Source organism: Vulpes lagopus, chromosome 8, assembly GCF_018345385.1.
Source record: "Vulpes lagopus strain Blue_001 chromosome 8, ASM1834538v1, whole genome shotgun sequence".
NCBI classification, from domain to species: domain Eukaryota; kingdom Metazoa; phylum Chordata; class Mammalia; order Carnivora; family Canidae; genus Vulpes; species Vulpes lagopus.
The window spans coordinates 50,861,464-50,882,799 of record NC_054831.1 but is presented as its reverse complement, the minus strand read 5'-3'; the positions used below and the strand labels follow the sequence as shown (position 1 = coordinate 50,882,799).

Below are 21,336 nucleotides of genomic sequence, written 5' to 3'. Positions count from 1 at the left end.
GTGGAAGGTAAAGAATAAAGAAAGGAAGAACAAAACTAAGGAAGGTTGAGCATATTTTTTGTTTACTGACTACTTGGGTTTCTTCATTTTTGATTTCCCAAAATATCTATGAAAATAAAAATGTGTAATTTTAGAAACTGTTAGAACGCTTTTACTTAAGATTATTCTTAAACTTTGTGAGAACTTTTTGAAGTTTAAGGAGCCAACAGTAATGCTATTGCAAAACCCAAAAATTATAGTGGAATTTTTATAGTGTAGAGATACAAAGGAGCTGATTTTGGTGAGGTAAAATGGAAAAAAAGTGTAAATTCATTCAATTTAAATTGAGTTAGATTTTCTCTCATTCAGCTTTAGGCTTTTAATAATCATCTAAGCATATTTCACTATTTTTGACCAAGAATTGCATTTTTGGTAGGCTAGAAAACAGTTTTTTATTGCATTCCAGGAAAATACAATACTTTAAAATTGCCTTATTATAATTGAGTAGAATCAAGTTTTAGTCTTACCTGAAAATAAGTTTCAAGCCCATGAATTAGTAGATAGATAGCTTCTATCTTTCGCTCTACAGGTTGAAATATTCTGAATATTCAATTTCCATACCATGCATAAATGAAGACTGTAGAAGTGAAGCCATAAGGAATTGCCAGTTTTTTACTCTTTTAATTATAAACATAGTCATTTCAAGTAGCTCAACCTAAAATACTATAATCCAAGCAATCAACTTCGGTTTTCTTTTAATTAAAGCTAATTCCCTGCTTGAAAGAGAAACTTCATTTCAAATTTCATTTTTAATTTTTTTCTGAGAAGGGACTTCAGTTACTCTGTTTTCACATGCGTTTCATTGATTCTCCTGTAGGATTATTTGGCAAGCTGGTATTCAGCCGGTATGCACCAGAGTAGCCTCTTTTTTCAAGTTTTTTTTTTTTAATTTCATGTTTTATTAATAGTACAATGGTCTCCCTAGTATAGGTGTAGACTAACTTATTCATTTTGGGGGAGGTTCTCTTTTTTTTTAATTGAAGTTTGATTTGCCAGCATATAGTATAACACCCAATGCTCATCCCATCAAAAGCCTTCCTCAGTACCCATCACCCAGTTAACCCCGCCACCCACCTCCCCTTCCTCATACTGGTTTTGCTCATTCTTGATGGTTGGTGCCTGCACATTACCAGTAGTATTATGATAATCAAAATATTTTATTTTTTATTTATAGGACTGCTTTAAATAAACTGGATGCTAATTTTTTTAGTATAGTTGACATGCAATGTTAAAATGAAAATACTAATTTTAAAAGATCTATGCACCCTATGTTTATTCAACATTATTTACAATAGCCAAGTTATAGAAGAAACTCAAATGTCCATGAGTAGATCAATGGATGAAGGAGATATGCGGTGTGTGTGTATGTGTGTGTGTGTGTCTACACACACAATGGGATATTACTCAGCCATAAAAAATGGATGCTGTTTTTTCCCTTAGTAGTTTATATTACAAATATTTCCTATGTGCTGCCTTTTAATTTGATTATGATTTGTCATATAGAAAGAAATATTTATAATTTTGAATGGAGTGAAATTTATCAGTCTTTTTGTGTATGTATGTGTGTGTGGCTTGTGCTTTCTTTTGATCATGTTTAAGAAAACTGAGGGAGTGAAGGTATTATGCTTTATAAAATAATAACGTTTTATTTTTTACATTTAGTTTTTAAATATAATTGTGATTTGGGGAGGAAGTCTTTTTCATATGGATAGACAAGTCCTAATACCATCTATCACATGCTCATTTATTCCCCTCTGATTTATAATCCCTTCTCAGTCATATGCCACGTTTTGATAGTGTTTGGGACTGTTTCTGAGTTCTTTATGCCACACTACTCAATATTTTTTATTAAAAAAAATTTTTTAAGTATAGTTGATACACAATGTTACATTGCTTTCAGGGGTATGATATAGTAATTTGACAAGTCTATATGTTATGCTACACTCCCAACAAGTGCAGCTACCATCTGTCACTATGTAGTGCTTTTACATTACCTTTGATTACAATACCATTGACTATATTCCTTGTGCTGTACCTTTCATCCCCTTAACTTATTCTATAACTGGAAGCATTTATGTGCCACTTCCCTTTGCCAATTTTATCCAAAGCCTCACCTCCTTTCCTTTGGCACCAACCACTTTGCTTTTGTATTTATTTTTTTATTTTTTTGGAGTTCGATTAGCCAACATATAGTATAACACTCAGTTTCCATCCTGTCAAGTGCCCCCCCAGTGCCTGTCACCCAGTCAGTCACCCATCCCTTTGCCCACCTCCCCTTCCACTACCCCTTGTTCGTTCCCCAGACTTAGAAGTCTCTCATGTTTTGTCACCCTCACATTTTTCCCACACATTTTCTCTCCTTTCCCCTATATGTTTCTCTCCTTTCCCTTTCACTATGTTTTATATTCCCCATATGAGTGAAACCATATAATGATTGTCCTTTTCCAATTGGCTTACTTCATTCAGCATAATACCCTCCAGTTCCACCCACATTGAAGCAAATGGTGGGTATTCGCCATTTCTGATGGCTAATATCCCATTGTATATATAGACCACATCTTATTTATCCATCATCTTTCAATGGGCACCAAGCCTCCTTCCACAGTTTGGCTATTGTAGACATTGCTGCTATAAACATTGGGGTGCAGGTGTCCTGGTGTTTCACTGCATCTGTATCTTTGGTGTAATACCCCAGTAGTGCAATCGCCAGGTTGTAAGATACTCTATTACTAACTCTTTGAGGAACCTCCATACAGCTTTCCAGAGTGACTGTACCAGTTCACATTCCCACCAGCAGTGCAAGAGGGTTCCCTTTCTCCACATCCTGTCTAATATTTGTTGTTTCCTGTCTTGCTAATTTTAACCATTCTCACTAGTGTGAGGTGGTATCTCATTATGGTTTCGATTTGTATTTCCCTGATGGCAGGTGATGTGGAGCATTATCTCATGTGCTTGTTGGCCATGTCTATGTCTTCCTCTGTGAAATATCTGATCATGTCTTTTGCCCATTTCTTGACTGGATTTTTTCTTTCTTTGCTGTTGAGTATGATAAGTTCTTTTTAAAATATTTTATTTATTTATTCATGAGAGACACACAGAGGAGAGAGAAGCCGGCTCCACGCAGGGAGCCAGATGTGGGCCTTGATCCTGGGTCTCCAGAATCACACACAGGGTTGAAGGCAGGTGCCAAACCACTGAGCAGCCCAGCACTAAGTGCCTTGATAAGTTCTTTATAGATCTTGGGTACCAGCCCTTCATCTGATATGTCATTTGCAAATATCTTCTCCCATTCTGTAGGCTGTCTTTTAGTTTTGTTGACTGTTTCTTTTGCTCTGCAGAAGCTTTTTATCTTCATTAAGTCTCAATAGTTCATTTTTGCTTTTGATTCCTTTGCCCTCATGGATGTATCTTGCAAGAAGTTGCTGTGGCCAAGTTCAAAAAGGGTGCTGCCTGTGTTCCCCTCTAGGATTTTGATGGATTCTTGTCTCACATTTAGATCTTTCAACAGTTTTGAGTTTATCTTTGTGTCTGGTGTAAGAGAATGGTCTAGTTTCATTCTTCTGCACTGGCTGTCCAATTTTCCCAGCACCATTTATTGCAGAGACTGTCCTTTTCCCAGTGGATAGTCTTTTCTGCTTTGTTGAATATTAGTTGACCATAGAGTTGAGGGCCCATTTCTGGGTTCTCTGTTCTGTTCCATTGAGCTATGTGTCTGGTTTTGTGCCAGTACCACACTGTCTTGATGACCACAGCTTTGTAATACAGCTTGAAATCTGGTCTTGTGGGCAGTGGTTTAGCACTGCCTTCAGCCCAGGGCCTGATTCTGGAGACCCAGGATAGAGTCCCATATCAGACTCCCTGAATGGAGCCTGCTTCTCCCTCTGCCTGTGTCTATGCTTCTCTCTCTCTCTCTCTCTTTCTCTCTCTCGAATAAATAATAAAAATCTTAAAAAAAAAAAAAAAAGAAATCTGGTCTTGTGATGCCTCCAGCTCTGGTTTTCTTTTTGAATATTCCCCTGGCTATCCAGGGTCTTTTCTGGTTCCACACAAATCTTAAGATTATTTGTTCCAACTCTGTGAGCAAAGTCCATGGTATTTTTTTTTTAAGTCCATGGTATTTTGATGGGGATTGCATTGAACGAGTAAATTGCCCTGGTTAGCATAGACATTTGACAGTATTTATTCTTCCAATCATGAGCATGGAATATTTTTCCATCTCTTTGTGTCTTCCTCAATTTCTTTCAGAAATGTTCTGTAGTTGTTAGGGTATAGATCCTTTACCACTTTGGTTAGGTTTATTCCTAGGTTTATCTTATGGTTTGGGGTGCAATTGTAAATGGGATTGACTACTTAATTTCTCTTTCTTCACTGTTAGTGTATAGAAATGCCACTGCATTCTGAAAATTGATTTTGTATCCTGCCACACTGCTGAATTCCTGTATGAGTTCTAGCAATCTTGGGGTGGAGTCTTTTGGGCTTTCTATGTAAAGTATCATGTCATCTGTGAAGAGGGAGAGTTTGACTTCTTCTTTGCCAATTTGAATGCCTTTTATTTCTCGTTGCCTGATTGCTGAGGCTAGGACTTCTAGTACTATGTTGAATAGCAGTGGTGAGAGTGGACATCCCTGTCATGTTCCTGATCTTAGGGGAAAGGTCTCAGTGTTTCCTGATTGCGAATGATATTGGCTGTGGGCTTTTCGTAGATGGCTTTTAAGATGCTGAGGAAGGTCCCCTCTATCCTACACTCTGAAGAGTTTTGATCAGGAATGGTGCTGTATTGTGTCTAATCCTTTCTCTGCATCTATTGAGGGGATCACATGGTTTTGTTTTTTCTCTTGTTTATATGATCTGTCATGTTGATTGTTTTACGTTGAGTTGAACCAAACTTGCATCTCAAGGATAAATCCCACTTGGTCATGGTGAATAATCTTCTTAATGTACTGTTGGATCCTCTTGGCTAGTATCTTGTTAAGAATTTTTGCATCTGTCTTCATCAAGGATATTAGTCTATAATTCTCCTTTTGGGGGGGGTTTGGTTCTGGAATCAGGTGATGCCAGCCTCACAAAACGAGTTTGGAAGTATTCCATCTCTTTCTATCCTTCGGAACAGCTCTAGTAGAATAGGTATGGTTTCTTCTTTAAACGTTTGATAGAATTCCCCTGGGAAGCCATCTGGCCCTGGACTTTTGTGTCTTGGCAGCTTTTTGATGACTACTTCAATTTCCTCCCTGGTTATCGGCCTGTTCAGGTTTTCTATTTCTTCCTGTTCGAGTTTTGGTAATTTTTGGTTTTCCAGAAATGCATCCATTTCTTCTAGATTGCCTGATTGATTGGTGTAAAGCTGCTCATAATATGTTTTTAAAATAGTTTCTATTTCCTTGGTATTGATGGTGATCTCTCCACTTTCATTCATGATTTTATTAATTTGAGTCTTTTTTTCTTTTTAATAAGGCTGGCTAATGATTTATCTATCTTATTAATTCTTTCAAAGAACAAACTCCTTGTTTTGTTGATCTGTTCTGCAGTTCTTCTTGTCTCTATTTCATTGAGTTCTGCTCAAATCTTTATCATCTCTCTTCTTCGGCTTGGTGTAGGTTTTATTTGCTGTTCTTTCTCCATTTCCTTTGGGTGTGAGGTTAGCTTGTGTATTTGAGTTTTTTCCAATTTTTTGAGGGATGCTTGTCTTGCAATGTATTTCCCTCTCAGGACTGCTTTGCTATATCCCAAAGATTTTGAATGGTTGTATCTCCAATTTCATTAGTTTCCAAGAATCTTTTTAATTCCTCTCTAATTTCCTGGTTGACTCATTCGTCTTTTATTAGGATGCTTTGTAACCTCTACATGTTTGAGTTTCTGCCAAATTTCTTCTTGTGATTCAGTTCTAGTTTCAAAGCATTGTCGTCTGAAAATATGTAGAGGACACTCCCAATCTTTTGGTATTGGTTAAGACCTGATTTGTAACCCAGTATGTGGTTTATTCTGGAGAAAGTTCCATGTGCACTTGAGAAGAATATGTATTCAGTTAAGTTCCAATGCAAAGTTCTGCATATATCCGTGAAATGCATCTGATCCAGTGTATCATTTAAAGCTCTTGTTTCTTTGGAGATGTTGTGCTTAGAAGATCTGTCATTTGCAGAAAGTGCCATGTTGAAGTATCCCAGTATAAGTGTATTATGATCTAAGTATATCTTAACTTTGGTTATTAATTGATTGATATACTTGGCAGCTTCCACATTAGGGGCATAAATATTCATGATTTTTAGGTCTTCTTGTGGGATAGATCCTTTAAGTATGATATAGTATCCCTCTTCATCTCTTACTACAGTCTTTGGGATAAACTTTAATTTATCTGATGTAAGGATGGCTACCTCTGCTTTCTTTTGAGGACCATTTGAATGGTAAATGGTTCTCCAACCTTTTATTTTCAGGCTGTAGGTGTCCTTAGGTCTAAAATGAGTCTCTTAAAAAATAAAAAATAAAAAGATAAATAAATAAATAAAATAAAATGAGTCTCTTGTAGACAGCAAATAGATGGGTCTTGCTTTTTTATCCAGTCTGAAACCTTTGTCTTTTGATGGGATTATTAAGCCCATTCATGTTCAGAGTTACTATTGAAAGATATGAACTTAGTGTCTTCATTATACCTATTCAGTCCTTGTTTTTGTGGGTTATTTCTTTGGACTTCCTCTTTGTTTTACAGAGTCCCCTTTAATATTTCTTGCAGAGCTGGTTTGGTGGTCACATATTCTTTCAGTTTCTGCCTATCTTAGAAGCTCTTTATCTCTCCTTCTATTCTGAATGAGATCCTTGCTGGATAGAGTATTCTTGGCTGCATGTTCTTCTCACTTAGTACCCTGTGTATATCCGGCCAGCCCTTTCTGGCCTGTCAGGTCTCTGTGGAGAGGTCTGCTGTCAATCTAATATTTTTCCCCATTTAAGTTAGGGATCTCTTGTCTCTTGCTGCTTTAAGGATCTTCTCTTTATCTTTGGAATTTGCAAGTTTCACTATTAAATGTTGGGGTGTTGAATGGTTTTTATTGATTTTGGGGGGGGAGGATCTATCTCCTGGATCTGAATGCCTGTTTCTCTCCCCAAGTTAGGGAAGTTCTCAGCTATGATTTGTTCAAATACGCTTTCTGGTCCTCTGTCCCTTTCAGCACCCTCTGAAACCCCAATTAAACATAGATTTTTCCTTCTGAGGCTGTCATTTATTGCCCTTAACCTTTCCTCATGGTCTTTTAATTGTTTTTCTCTTTTTTCCTCAACTTCCTTCCTTGCCATCAACTTGTCTTCTATGTTACTCACTCTTTCTTCTACCTCATTAACCCTCGTCGTTAGGACCTCCAGTTTGGATTGCATCTCATTTAATTAATTTTTAATTTTGGCCTGATTAGATCTAAATTCTGCAGTCAGGGAGTCTCTTGAATCCTTTATGCTTTTTTCCAGATCCAGCAGTAGCTTTATAATTGTGCTTCTGAATTGGCTTACTGACATTGAATTGTAATCCAAATTCTGTAACTGTGGGAGAGAGGACTGTTTCTGATTCTTTCTTTTGTGGTGAATTCTTCTTTCTAGTCATTCTGCTCAGTGCAGAGTGGCTAAAAATGAGTTGTACTGGAAAAAGGAAAGAAAAAAAAAGAAAAAAGAAAAAAGAAAACAAAACAAGGAGGGGTATCCTCTGGTTCTATACACTGTAAATCCCTTGACTTCCCCTGGAGCTTTCAGCACTGCTCGGTGGAGAACTTGCTCTTCCCCTGTTCTTCCAGCTGGTCTTCTGGGGGAGGGGACTGCTCTGCTGATTCTCAGGTGTGTGCACCTGGGGGAGCTGCCCTGCCCCTCCACCAGGTGCAAGGCTCAGTGGGAGCTATCATGTGAGGCCTCTGTTCCCTGGCAGCCCTGTTCCATCTCAGGCACAGGGTGACACCAGTAGGAACAACCCCACTGGTGGCGGCCAGCTTTCCAGCCCTAGAGTCAGCTCCCGCAGTAACTACCGCAGTCTCCCAGTCTGCACTGGCCTGGATGCTCCAGGGGTGGGGGTGGGAGCACTGATCTGCACAGCTCGGGGGCACCCCACAGCTGGAGTGTCCCCCTGTCCTGTGCCCTCCCCACCTCCGCCTGTCCCCTGCGGAGTGCAGGATCCTGGGCTGTGTCCCCTGGTGCCCTGGGATCTGGGGCCTATACTGCTAGAATCATGCTCCAGGGGCACACAGCCCCTTCCCCCTGGAGCCACCGCCTGAGCTGCTCCCGAGGCCCTGCCGGGCTCGCTCCATCTTTTACCGAGCTCAGTGCGCAGGGTGTGGTGTGCGCTCCCCTGGGGCACACTTCCTCTGTTAGTGACCCCGGGAACCTGAAGGCCCCACTGGGATCCCCTCCTGGATCCTGCCCAAGTTCCCTGCTAAGTGCCTTTGCGTCCAGGAAGAATCCGGTGCAGATTTTTAAAGTTCTTGCTTCTGCAGGGTGGGGCTTTCCTGTCCTGGAGGCTCTCGCTGCAGGACTTTAGCCTGGCTCCTCGTGGGGGCCCTCCCCGACTTGATTCTTTTTCTCCTTCTTTCTTCTTTCTTTCTTTCTTTCTTTCTTTCTTTCTTTCTTTCTTTCTTTCTTTCTTTCTTTCTTTCTTCTTTCTTTCTTCTTCTTTCTTTCTTTCTTTCTCTTTCTTTCTTTCTTTCTTTCTTTCTTTCTTTTCTGTCTTCCTACCTTGTTAGAAGTGCAAACTCTTCTCTCTGTAGCATTCCAGCTGTTCTCTCTTTAAATCTCAGGCCAAATTCATAGGTTTTCAGGATGATTTGAGAGTTATCTAAGTAAGTTGGTGGGGACGGGTGACTTGGGGACCCTACTCTCCCGCCATCTTGCCCCGCCTCCCCTAATATTACATTCTATTTATATACCACCTCTTTTTCCATTTATCTATGGTTGGGCATTTGGGTTGCTTCCATATCTTGACTTTTGGAAATAATTCAAATTAGTGTTTTTGTATTCTTTGGATAAATACTCAGCAATGGAATTACTGAATTGTATGGTAATTCTATTATTTTTTTTGAGGAAATTCCATACTATTTTTCACAGTGGTTGCACCATTGTACAAATGTAAGTTGCACCAACTTATATTCTCATCAACAGTACACAAGGATTCCTTTTTCTCCACATTCTTGCCAACATTTGTTATTTCTTGTCTTTTTTATTCTAGCCATTCTGACAGGTATAAGGTGAAATCTCATTGTGATTTTGATTTGCATTTTCTTGATAGTTAGTGATATTGAACATCTTTTCATGTGTCTGTTGGCCATATGTATGTCTTCTTGGAAAAATTTTTACTCAGCTCCTCTACCCATTGTTTATTTGGATTGTATGGAGTATTTTGGTGTTGAGTTGCACAAGATCTTAATATATTTTGGTATTAATCCCTTATCGGAAATATTATTTGCAAATATCTTCTCCTATTCAATACATTGCCTTTTCAATTTGTTAATGGTTTCCTTCATTATGGAAACCCTTTTCATTTTGGTTTAGTCCCAATAGTTTATTTTTACTTTTGTTTCCCTTGCCCAGAAGACATATGTAGAAAAATATTGCTGGGCAGCCCTGGTGGTGCAGTGGTTTGCCGCTGCCTGCAGCCTGGGGTGTGATCCTGGAGACCCGGGATCAAGTCCTGCGTCGGGCTCCCTGCATGGAGCCTGCTTCTCCCTCTCCCTCTGCCTGTGTCTCTGCCTCTCTCTCTCTCTCTGTCTGTCTATGAATGGATAAATAAAATCTTAAAAAAAGAAAAGAAAAATATTGCTAAGGGTAGTGTCAAAGGGCTTACTGCCTATGTTTTTTTCCAGCAGTTTTATGGTTTCAGGTGTCATATTTAAGTATTCAATACATCTGGAGTTTATTTTTGTGCATGGTGTAAGACAGTAGTCCAGTTTCACTCTTTTGCATATAGCTGAGCAGTTTTCCCAGCACCATTTATTGAAGAGACTGCCTTTTCCTCATTGCTTTTTTTTTGCCTCCTTTGTCATTAACTAATTGACCCAATAAGCTTGAGTTTATGTCTGGGCTCTCCAATCTGTTCTATTGATCTGTGTATCTACTTCTGTGCCAGCACCATCCTACCTTATTACTATAGCTTTGTAGTATATCTTGAAGACTGAGATTGTGATACCTCCAGCTGTACTCTTTCTCAAGATTACTTTGGCTATTTAAGGTCTTTTGTGGTTTCTTTTTTTTTAAGATTTTATTTACTTACTCATGAGAGACACAGAGAGACAGAGACACAGCAGAGGGAGAAGCAGGCTCTTTGCAGGGAGCCTGATGTGGAACCCGATCCCAGGACTCCAGGATCATGCCCTGGGCTGAAGGCAGGCGCTAAACCACTGAGCCAGCCAGGCATCCCATGGTCTTTTGTGGTTTCATACAAATTTTAGAATTCTTTGTTGTAGTTCTGTGAAAAATGTTACTATTTTGATAAGGATTGCGTTAAATCTGTAGATTGCTTTGGATACTATGGACATTTTAGTGATATTAATTCCTTCAATCTATGAGTATAGAATATCTTTCCACTTATTTGTGATGTCTTCAATTTCTTTCATCAGTATCTTGTAGTTTTCAGAGTACAGATCTTACACCTCTTTGGTTAAGTTTATTCCTAGGTTTTTTATATTATTTTTGATGTAATTGTAAATAAAATTATTTTCTTAATTTCTCTTTCTGCTACTTTGTTATTAGTGTATACAAGTACAACTGATTTCTATGTATTAATTTTGTATCCCATGACCTATATGTTTCTAGGAATTTTTCTATTCTAGACTATTTAACTTGTTGGCATATAATTTTTATAGTACTGTCATATAATCCTTTGTATCCCTGTGATGTTGGTTGTTACTTCTCTTTCGTTTCTAATTTTATTTATTTGGGCCTGGCCCTATCTTTTCTCTTGATAAGTCTAGCTAAAGTTTCCTCACTTTTGTTTATCCTTTCTAAGAACCAGTTGTCAGTTTCATTGATCTTTACTATTTATTTTTTAGTGTCTATTTTATTTATTTCTGCTCTAATGTTTATTATATCCTTTCTTCTACTAGCTTGGGAGTTTGTTCTTTTTCTAATTCCTTTAAGGCATAAGCTTAGATTATTTTAGATTTTTCTTATTTCTGGAGGTATATTTGTATTGCCATAAACTTCTTTCTGCCTTTGCTGCATCCTAAAGATTGAGGACTATTGTATTTTCATTTTTGTCTCCATGATTTTTTTTTATTTCCCTTTTGATTTCTTCATTGACCCATAGGTTGTTTGCTAAAATGTTATATACCCTCCACATGTTTATGTTTTTCCACTTTTTTTTCTTATGATTGATTTCTAGTTTTGTACCAATGTGGTCCAAAGGGTTCATGATGTGATTTCAATCTTCTTAAGTTTATTGAGGTTTGTTTTGTGTTTTAACATGGTATCTGTCGTGGAGAATTTTTCATATGTATTTGAAAAGAATGTGTATTCTGTTGATTTTGGATGGAATGGTCAACAGATATATATTTATATATAAATATAAATATTATATTTATATTATATATATATATATATATATATAGTCCATTTGTCCTAATATGGCATTCAAAGACACTATTTTCTTATGTATTTCTGCCTGGATAATTTCTCCATTGATGTAAGGGGTGTCAAAGTCTCCTGCTATTATTGTATCATTATCAGTTTATCCCTTTGTGTCTGTTACTATTTGCTTTATCTATTCCTTTCTCAGGTTAGGGAAGTTTTCAGCCATTATTTCTTTTTTTTATAATAAATTTATTTTTTATTGGTGTTCAATTTGCCAACATACAGAATAACACCCAGTGCTCATCCCCTCAAGTGCCCCCCTCAGTGCCCATCACCCATTCACCCCCACCCCATGCCCTCCTCCCGTTCCACCACCCCTGGTTTGTTTCCCAGAGTTAGGAGTCTTTATGTTCTGTCTCCCTTTCTGATATTTCCCACACATTTCTTCTCCCTTCCCTTATATTCCCTTTCACTATTATTTATATTCCCCAAATGAATGAGAACATATAATGTTTGTCCTTCTCCGATTGACTTACTTCACTCAGCATAATACCCTCCAGTTCCATCCATATTGAAGCAAATGGTGGGTATTTGTCATTTTTAATGTCAGCCATTATTTCTTCAAATAAGTTTTCTGTAATGTGAATATTTGTTTTCTTGATGCTGTCTAAGGGATCCTTTAACTAATTCATTTTTTTTAATTCTTACTTTTATTTGCTGTTCAGGTTGTGTGTTTTCCATTATCGTGTATTTTACGTTATTGATTTGTTCTGCTGCATCTGCTAATCTGTTGATTCCCTTTAGTGTATTTTTATTTAAATTATTCTGTTCTTCAACTCTAATTGATACTTTTTCATTAAAACAAAAAAAAATCTTTTTATTGAAGTTCTCCCATTCTTCTCTCCAGCCCAGTAAGCATCTTTATGATCATGACTTTAAACTATTTATCAGATATATTATCTCCATTTCATTTAGTTCTTTTTCTGAGGTTTTGTTGTACTCTTTTGTTTAGAGCAAATTCCTCTATCTCCTCATTTTAGTTAACTTTCTGTGTTTATTTCCATCAATCAGACAGATCAGCTAGTTCTTCTAAACTTTGAAGGAATGGTCTTGTGTATGGTCATACCCTGTGTAGACAGTGTGTGCCTGGTGACTTTGGCTGACTGGAGCTGTGAATGGCTTAGGCTTTGGGTCCCAGAACACTCCATTCTGGGCTGTCCTGGTACAATGGCCAGAGCTGTAGTAGGCATTGGCCAGGGTGGTCCCTGAGCTCTCTGCAGAGGAGGCATACTGACAGAGTGGCTGAAGCTGAAAGAAGTACAATCCAGGGAGTACCTGGGCTCTCCACACAGAGGGTCCTTTTCGCAGAATGGCTGAAGCTGAAATAGGTGCAACTGTAGGGAACCTGGGGCTGTCCCCACAGAATGTGCCCTGATGTGGTGGCTGGAGGTAAGGCAGAGGCTGGAGGTCCCAGGGCACTCCATCTGGGGTGGCTGGAGTTTAGGTGGCATGCAACCCAGAGGGTGGCCCAGTGGTTGAGTATCTGCCTTTGGCTCAGGTCATGATCCCAGGGTGCTGAGACAGAGTCCTGCATTGGGCTCCCTGCAGGGAGCCTGCTTCTCCCTCTGCCTGTGTCTCTGCCTCTCTCTGTGTGTCTCTCATGAATAAACAAATAAAACCTTTTTAAAAATGCACTGGAGAAAAATTCCAGTAGTAAAATCTAAGAGGTTTCTTCACCTAGATTGCTTTAAAGAATCTGAAACTAGAAATTACAGATGATGCAGTGGTTTATACCATAGGCCTGGCCTTTCCAAGAAAGAACTCCAATTGGAAGATTCATACTTAAAAGGTTAAAACCTTTGTCTAATATCAGAAGTAGTAAATAAGTGCAGGTTTATGTTTTAAGTTAAGATAAAATATTGAAGGTAAGTATGTATCATTTTTATGATTCCCTGCTATACCTACCTGATTGGATGATAGGCCATCTACTGTGTCTGTGGTTGGACACAGCCACATGGACATGAAATCTGCAAAAATGTTTTTCAGATAGGAAAACACCAGTTATAGAGACCCAGAAATGTCCTCCAGAGCTGAAATGTTAACAGTGTATATACGACTGAGAGCTAGGTTGTTATTAGTCAGGATTTCCATTAGCAAGAAGCCTTTATGTATCATCGCATAAGGTGGTAAAAGGTCTTTTTGGAAGTACTTCGCTTAGAATGTTTTTCAAACTATGGGTTGCAAAATAAGTTTAGTTGTTCATTGGGGAAAAAAAGGAAATATCAGAGAGAGTGACAGAACCTGAGAGACTCCTCATTCTGGGAAATGAACAAAGGGTAGTGGAAGGGGAGGTGGGAGCGGGGATGGGGTGATGGGCACTGAGGGGGGCACCTGATGGGATGAGCACCAGGTGTTATACTGTATGTTGGCAAATCAAACTCCAATAAAAAATATACCAAGAAAAAGGAATAGACACTGAGGGGGGCACTTGACGGGATGAGCACTGGGTGTTATTCTGTATGTTGGTAAATTGAACACCAATAAAAAATTAATTTATTAAAAAAAAAGAAAAAGGAATAGAATAGAAAATAGAATGTATCTTGAGTTAAAAGGGTAAGCTTGAAATTATACAAAGTAAGTTCAGCATATACTGGCTAAGACAAAAAACTACAGATAATTATAGAAATAAAAGAACATATTTTTGAAACCAAATCTTATATAACAAGACAAAAATATAAATTTGAATATAACATAAACTTTGATGATGAAATGACATGAAATCAAGGATTTGCTTTAAAATGCTATAGATGGAGCGGGTGGCTCGGTCAATTAAGTATCTGACTCTTGGTCTCCGCTCAGATCTTGATCTCAGGGTCATGGGTTCAAGCCCTGCATTGGGCTCTGTGCTGAGTGTGGAGCCTAGTCAAAAAAAGTTTAAAAAATGGAATGCTGTAGAAGAAGAGAGGAAGAAAAACAGGGAGAAGGTGTAGAGGAAAGAAACAAGTACAGCAATACAACATACTCTGGGGACAGATATCTGAGGTTCATTACACTGTTCTCTTTCATGTATGTTTTATAACATACTTAAAAACTCAAAAATAGAAGGGAAAATGGGTGTTATAAATGCTACATCATGTTTTGGGTTCTGGTCATGTTTTATCTTTTATAGGAACTTTTATTTATGTTAGTTAGAAAAACAGGGTGTGTAAGTAGACTTCACTGCTTCTGTCTGTTACTACAATCCCCAGCAGTAGTGATTTAAGAACAATATACACATGTACTTGTGCCTCTGTGCACACAGGACAGAATTCAGGTAGAACCTCAGAGCAGTGAGAAAGCTTTGGCTATTCCTGATTTGGAATATTTTGAACAAGCACTCTGAAAAGGAAAGAAAATCAATCTAAATGGAGCTCTTTGACTCCTAACTGGGAAATGAACAAGGGGTAGTGGAAGGAGAGGTGGGTGGGGGGATGGGGTGATTGGGTGACGGCACTGAGTGGGGCACTTGATGGGATGAGCACTGGGTGTTATACTGTATGTTGGCAAATCGAACTCCAATAAAAAAATATACAAAATTAAATTAAATTAAATTGAAAAATTAAATAAAAGGAACTCTGAATATTTCTGACAGCATTTTTATACCAAGAACTGCCATGAACAATGGTTCACTTACTAACTTCTTTTCTCTTCCAGGAAGAACTGGAACTATGGTTTGTGCCTACCTTATTGCCAGTGAAATATTTATAACCGCAGAGGTATGAAAGATGTTACTACGAACTCTGTGTCTTGTGCGATTGAATTTGAATGTGATAGTTCTGAAACCTCACTGGTAGGATGTTAAGAGGATTCTTTGCGCCATGGTATTTAATGAAGTTGTAATTGAAGATGCACATATGAGAAAGTCTGGTTTTGATACTTCCTCATTTATTTTTTTCAAAAATTTATTTAAATTCTAGTTAGTTAACATACCACATTTCCTTGTGTAACTTGCACTGGTTAGTAACTGTGACCTGAATGCCTCTTACTCTGGGCCAGGACTAGGGGGAGGTCAGTGAGACACTCACCTCAAGCATAAAACTTAAGGAAATACCAAAGTTTTCAGTAATTAAAAGAAACAGTCTAATGCAGTGTTTTTTAAAATCAAAATTAATGCAAAAAAATCCTTGAGGTATACAGTAATAACAATATGTTAAAGAAAGATAGGGCCCAATAAGGACAGGAATAATGCGGGGTAAGGTCAAGCTGTCAAAGTATAAAACAACTCTATAATCATAATGCTTTGTTCACCTCACTGTATCCCAGCCCTGCTCTCATGCCCCCAGTTAGGGGCCTTCCTCCTTCCTCACAAGAATAATATCAAGACTGGTTTGGTAAGTTCTCCAGAGGACTTCCAACATCCTTAGAAGCACGAGGTAGATGCTTTCATCTTCCAACATAGAACAAAGTCTCTCCTGTATGTTATTAACCTCTCATAGTCAAGATCCATGGGGTCTGTTGGAGTCTGTGCCCCTTGAAAATTTCCGCAAAGAGAGGGAGGGCTATTTCCAGTTCTTTTTTTTTTTTTTTTTAATTTATTTATGATAGTCACACAGAGAGAGAGAGAGAGAGGCAGAGACACAGGCAGAGGGAGAAGCAGGCTCCATGCACCGGGAGCCTGACGTGGGATTCAAACCCGGGTCTCCAGGATCGCACCCTGGGCCAAAGGCAGGCGCCAAACTGCTGCGCCACCCAGGGATCCCTATTTCCAGTTCTTAAAGCACGCTTCTTGGTCTCATTTCTGCCATGATTGTGCTGAGAAGCTCCTACTGAACGGATTTGCCCAGCCTCTCTGCTCCCCACTTGGCCTGCAGTCTGAGAAGAGAAGCTTCAGATTGTCTATAGTGCCCCACACTCTGGCACCCCCATCTGCTTTCTTCCTAATTTGAGACACACAGGTTAGGAAAGTGAATATTCCAGGACAGTGTTTTTCAAACTGGATCCAATCCAACAGTGAGTTGCAAAGTCAACTTATTGGATTGTGACTAGTGTTTTGTGTGGGTTTTTTTTTTAAAGATTTTATTTATTCGTTCATAAGAAACACAGAGAGAGGCAGAGACATAAGCAGAGGGAGAAGCAGGCTCCTCACAGGGAGCCTGAGGCAGGACACAATCCCAGGGCCCCAGGATCACGCCCTGAGCTAAAGGCAGAGGCTCAACCACTGAGGCACCCTGGTGTCCCCGTGACAAGCATTTTTTTAAATAAAGTAGAATAGATTAGAATAGGAAATATCAAAAGGTAAGTATTATTTTGTGAAACTTTGGCTTCAGTTGTGTGTGAGTGTGTGTTTGTGTAAAAAGCCTTGACATGACTTTTTCCATCAACTTTATTTTGGGCGGCCTCAGCCCAAAGGCTGCTAACTTAAGGAAATAATATGCCCTTAGAAACTTTACGAATGCCTCACATGGGAAAAGAAAGTGCAGATGAACTATGATTGCATTGCCCCCTTTCTGTAGGATAGCCTTTACTATTTTGGAGAACGGCGAACAGATAAAAGCACCAGCACTAAATTTCAGGGAGTTGAAACTCCTTCTCAGGTAAGTTGTCTTTCCTAAAAGGGGGTTCTTTGGGGAGTTCGGTTAAGATTGGCACCTATTTGGTTGCATTTTGGACTCCTCCTCTGCTGCTCGACTCTGGTGCCTGTGACAGGCCATGATCCTTCCCAGGGCCTGAGGGCCACACCTGTGGCCCTGCCCATGTGCTGCAAGCACCGAGTTCCCCCAAGGCATCCTGCTGTCGGGTTTACATCTGTCATTGCTACAGAGTTCAAAAGTTGATTCCCTTTCCAAAGTAGAAAGGTCTAATTTCTAAGATTTTAGACTCTTGAAGATTATGGAAAGTCACTAGCATTTTATTTCCCTCTGAGAGTCTTTCACAAACCCCTACTAGGGCAATTCACTTCTTGCAGAAAGAACATCACGTGCGTGTGTGACAGAGACAGAGGAGGGGACTGCTGCATTTTGAAAGAAAAAGAAAGGGGGGAATTAACATCTTTCAAAAACCTATTATAGTCAAGACATTATTGCACTTTGACATATATTATCTCATTTAATACTCAGAAAACCCATGTGAAACATATACAGTTACTGTATTTTTTCCTTTTAAAAATGTTTTGTGATGAATAATATCAAACATAAAAAGTTGAGACAGTCCTATAACAAATTCCCCTATAGTCTTCATGCCACTGCAATCAGAATTTTATCATGTCTCATTCATTCCCTCCCCACTGTCCTCACACACACATCCCTTCTCCACTTCTTCTTGAAACCCGGGCTACTATGGAGAAAATCCTGTCAGATCATTGTATCCACAGTATTTCACTGTAACATCTCACATAGATTCTTGGGGAGGAAAACAACTTAAAACCATTGATCATATCTAAAAATATTACATCTCAAGGGGCACCTTGGTCGCTCAGTGAATTAAGCATCCAATTCTTGATTTCAGCTCAGGTCGTGATCTTAGGGTGGTGAGATCGAGCCCCATGATGAACTCTACACTGCACAAGGTGTCTGCTTGAGATTTTCTCTCTACTCCCCCACCCCTCCCTCTAAAACAAATAAAGAAATCTTTAAAAAAAAATATTATGCCTTAATAATACCTTAATAATATCCAATTTCCATAATTACCTTAAATGTTTCTAAAATTTACTTTGTTTCAATCAGGATCTAAACAAGGGCCACACATTTTATTTGGTTGCTAGATCTCTTCAATCTCTTTTAGATCTTCCTTATGATTTATTTATTGCAGTAACCAGGATATTTATCCTTGAGAGTTTACAACATTCTAGACTTTGTTGCAAAAACCATGCTATGAGTGTTATATTCATTATCTCATTTAATATTCTCAAAAACTTGGGTGGGGGGATGGGGTGACTGTCACAGAGGGGGGCATTTGACGGGATAAGCACTGGGTGTTATGCTATGTGTTGGCAAATCGAACTCCAATAAAAAATATATACAAAAAAATATATATTCTCAAAAACTCTAAGGAGGCACCATTATGATTCCCATTTTATAGATTGAGAAATTGAGGTTCAAGGAAAACCAACTTTTTGAACCAAGAACTCAAATCCAGCTGTGTCAGACTCTATAGCCCATTATTTCCCATCCTGTGCCTTTTCTATATTGCTCCTCAAGCTGAAGTGAGAGCTAGTTAGGAACACTTAAGTAGACCTACGTGGATATGGCTGTGAATGAAAGTTTGAGTTAGGGGCTGGGAGCTGGATAGATACCCTTGGCCTTCATTAGCAGCAATATTATAACTGCTGACTCTAGACATTGAGTTTGAGGCAAGAGAATTCAGCCTTATCCACTGATATTTTTCTGCCACCCTCACAAAAAACAGGAAGAAAAAAACCATAAACCATAAACTAAAAATAATAGATGAACTTACAAAAGCCTAGCTATAGTAATGGACATCATGCCATTTCCATGCTCAAGATCCATACTGGTTTCTGCCAGTGGCAACAAATCTAAACGTTTCACCTGGCACTCAGTATCTTTGAGAATGTGATTTTTCCACTCATTTCTTGCACTATGTGCCTCACATTGTCCCATACTCCACATTTGGACTGTTTGTGTTTTCCCACCCTGTCCACATGGTGTAATCACGTGCCCTTGCTTGTGGGGGTCCCTTTCCTGGAGCCACTTTCCCTTTGAGCGTAAGGAGTTTCTTACTTTTTCAGTTCTTATACTCCTTTGTGTTTTTCGGGGGCACTAGTTTACTTCGCATTATTCTCTAGCCGTTTGAAGTGGTGATTTTATCCCTTTTGCAGGCAAGGCCCATGTCTTATCCATCTTTGCACCATTTGCCTCCCAGAGTGTCTCACAGTATCCCCTTTGTTTGTAGGTAATGCTTACTAAACACATGTTCATCATATTAACTCCTGCTCCAAACCCTTGTTGTTTTAGGCTGTAGGAGAAGCAGCTTGAGAGCTCGGGTGTGTTACGAGCCTTTTGTGGAAAGTAGAGAATCTGGTGGCAGGGGCCAAGGACATGTTAGATATAACTCCTTCAAGGACTCTCTCCCTGTACATCTGCCCTTCCCAACCACTTCGACACCATGTAGTTTCTCTAACTTCAGTCTAGAACTGGCACACCACAGGCCATGATGGACTCTCTTCTGATTCAGTGGGGTAACAGTACAAGGACCTGGCAGCAGTGTGAGCACTGGGTTAGCAAAGCCCCCAGACAGAGTTCCCTCCATGGGAAATGGTGGTAAATCTGATACCGTCATATTTTGACTGTGCTTTGTGGCCCATTCTGTGGACTCCATTTCATCCATTCCCCAAGTTAAGAACTTGCATGAGCTTTTCTTTTGACTGGCCCTTTCCAACGGAAAATATGGCAGTTAATTTTATTAACACATCCCATTGGGTGGGAAAACATCTGTGAACTTTGAAGTCCAGTTGATTCAGTACTAGAACTCTTCCATTTCTTTTTTTTTTTTTTTTAAGGTTTCATTTATTTATCTGAGAGCGAGAGTGTGCCAGGTGTGGAGGGAAGGGGGAGGTAGAGGGAAAAGGAGAGTCTTTTTTTTTTTTTAATACAGTTTATTTTCTTAAACAAGTGAAACACATCCCAAGACTTATTAGCTTTCTGGCCTTGGGCAAATTGCTTTATTTCTCTGAGACATTGTCTTTCATCTTTATTTTTTAATTTTTATTTTTAAATTTTTATTTAAATTCAATTAATTAACATATATTATTGGTTTCAGAGGTAGAGTCCAGTGATTCATCAGTCTTATATAACACCCAGTACTCATTATATTACATGCCCTCCTTGATATCCATCACTCAGTTACCCCATCCCCCCGCCCCTCACCCCTCCAACGACCCTGTTTGTTTTCTATCATTTAGAGTCCCTTATGGTTTGTCTCCCTCTTGGATTTCATCTTGTTTTATTTTTTAAGGGGAGAGGGTCTTAAGTAGACTCCCCGTGCTGAGTGCCAACACAGGGACTTGATCTCACAACCCTGAGATCACACCCCTAAGATCATGACCCGAGCCAAAACCAAGAGTCAGATGCTTAACCAACTGCATCACCCAGGTGCCCCCAGAATTCATCCACTTCTTGAGAGTCAAGGAGAGGGTGCCTGGTTGGCTCTGTTGGTAGAACATGTGACTCTTGATCTCAGGGTTGCCAAGTTCCAGCCCCATGTGGGTGTAGAGATTATCTTAAAAAAAATTTTTTTAATCTTTAAAAAAAAGTAGAAAGAGTCAAGGAGAGCCCTTGTGAGCAGCTTGCCACAGGAGAAGGACTAGGCTAAGAGGATCCAGGGCTTCCTCACAAAAAATAGAATTGGGGACATGAAAAGTGAATACACTCAAACTGGCCATGGAGGTTAGGGCATATGTATCTACTAGTGGCATGTGGAGGTCTTCTTAAATTCTTTCATGACTAAGAGGCTACTTAGTCAAGATTGTGCCAAACCATAAATCTTCTTTCAACTCAGTTACAGCCAAGCCTCCACCCCCAGATGGACCTTTTCCACAGTTGCATTAACTGCATCTTGATGTAATGTTGTAGCTCTTTCACTGATTCCGATTAGGTGCCCACTCAATCATAAGTAGCCTATAAGCAACACCTGGCTCCTTTTGTGTTCCCTCCTTGCAGCACTGTGTTCAGTATTTTTCTTCTAAGGGATATTTTCAGTCATGAGGCAGCAAATATAAACATGCCTAGTTATATAATGGCACTCAGTAAATGTGTCTTTAATTAGTGATTCTCCTTAAGT

At 39.1% G+C, this 21,336-nt stretch overlaps 1 protein-coding gene across 1 annotated transcript in view; it reads left to right on the top strand.

Annotated features, from left to right (window-relative positions):
* The window catches only part of LOC121497717 (phosphatidylinositol 3,4,5-trisphosphate 3-phosphatase TPTE2-like), an 82,696-nt gene that overhangs the window by 40,449 nt on the left and 20,911 nt on the right, over nt 1-21,336 (top strand). Inside the window, exons 11-12 of the mRNA XM_041767457.1 lie at nt 15,256-15,317; nt 17,055-17,135. Of these exons, the coding sequence (XP_041623391.1) occupies nt 15,256-15,317; nt 17,055-17,135 (143 nt within the window). The remainder of the gene's footprint in view (nt 1-15,255; nt 15,318-17,054; nt 17,136-21,336) is intronic.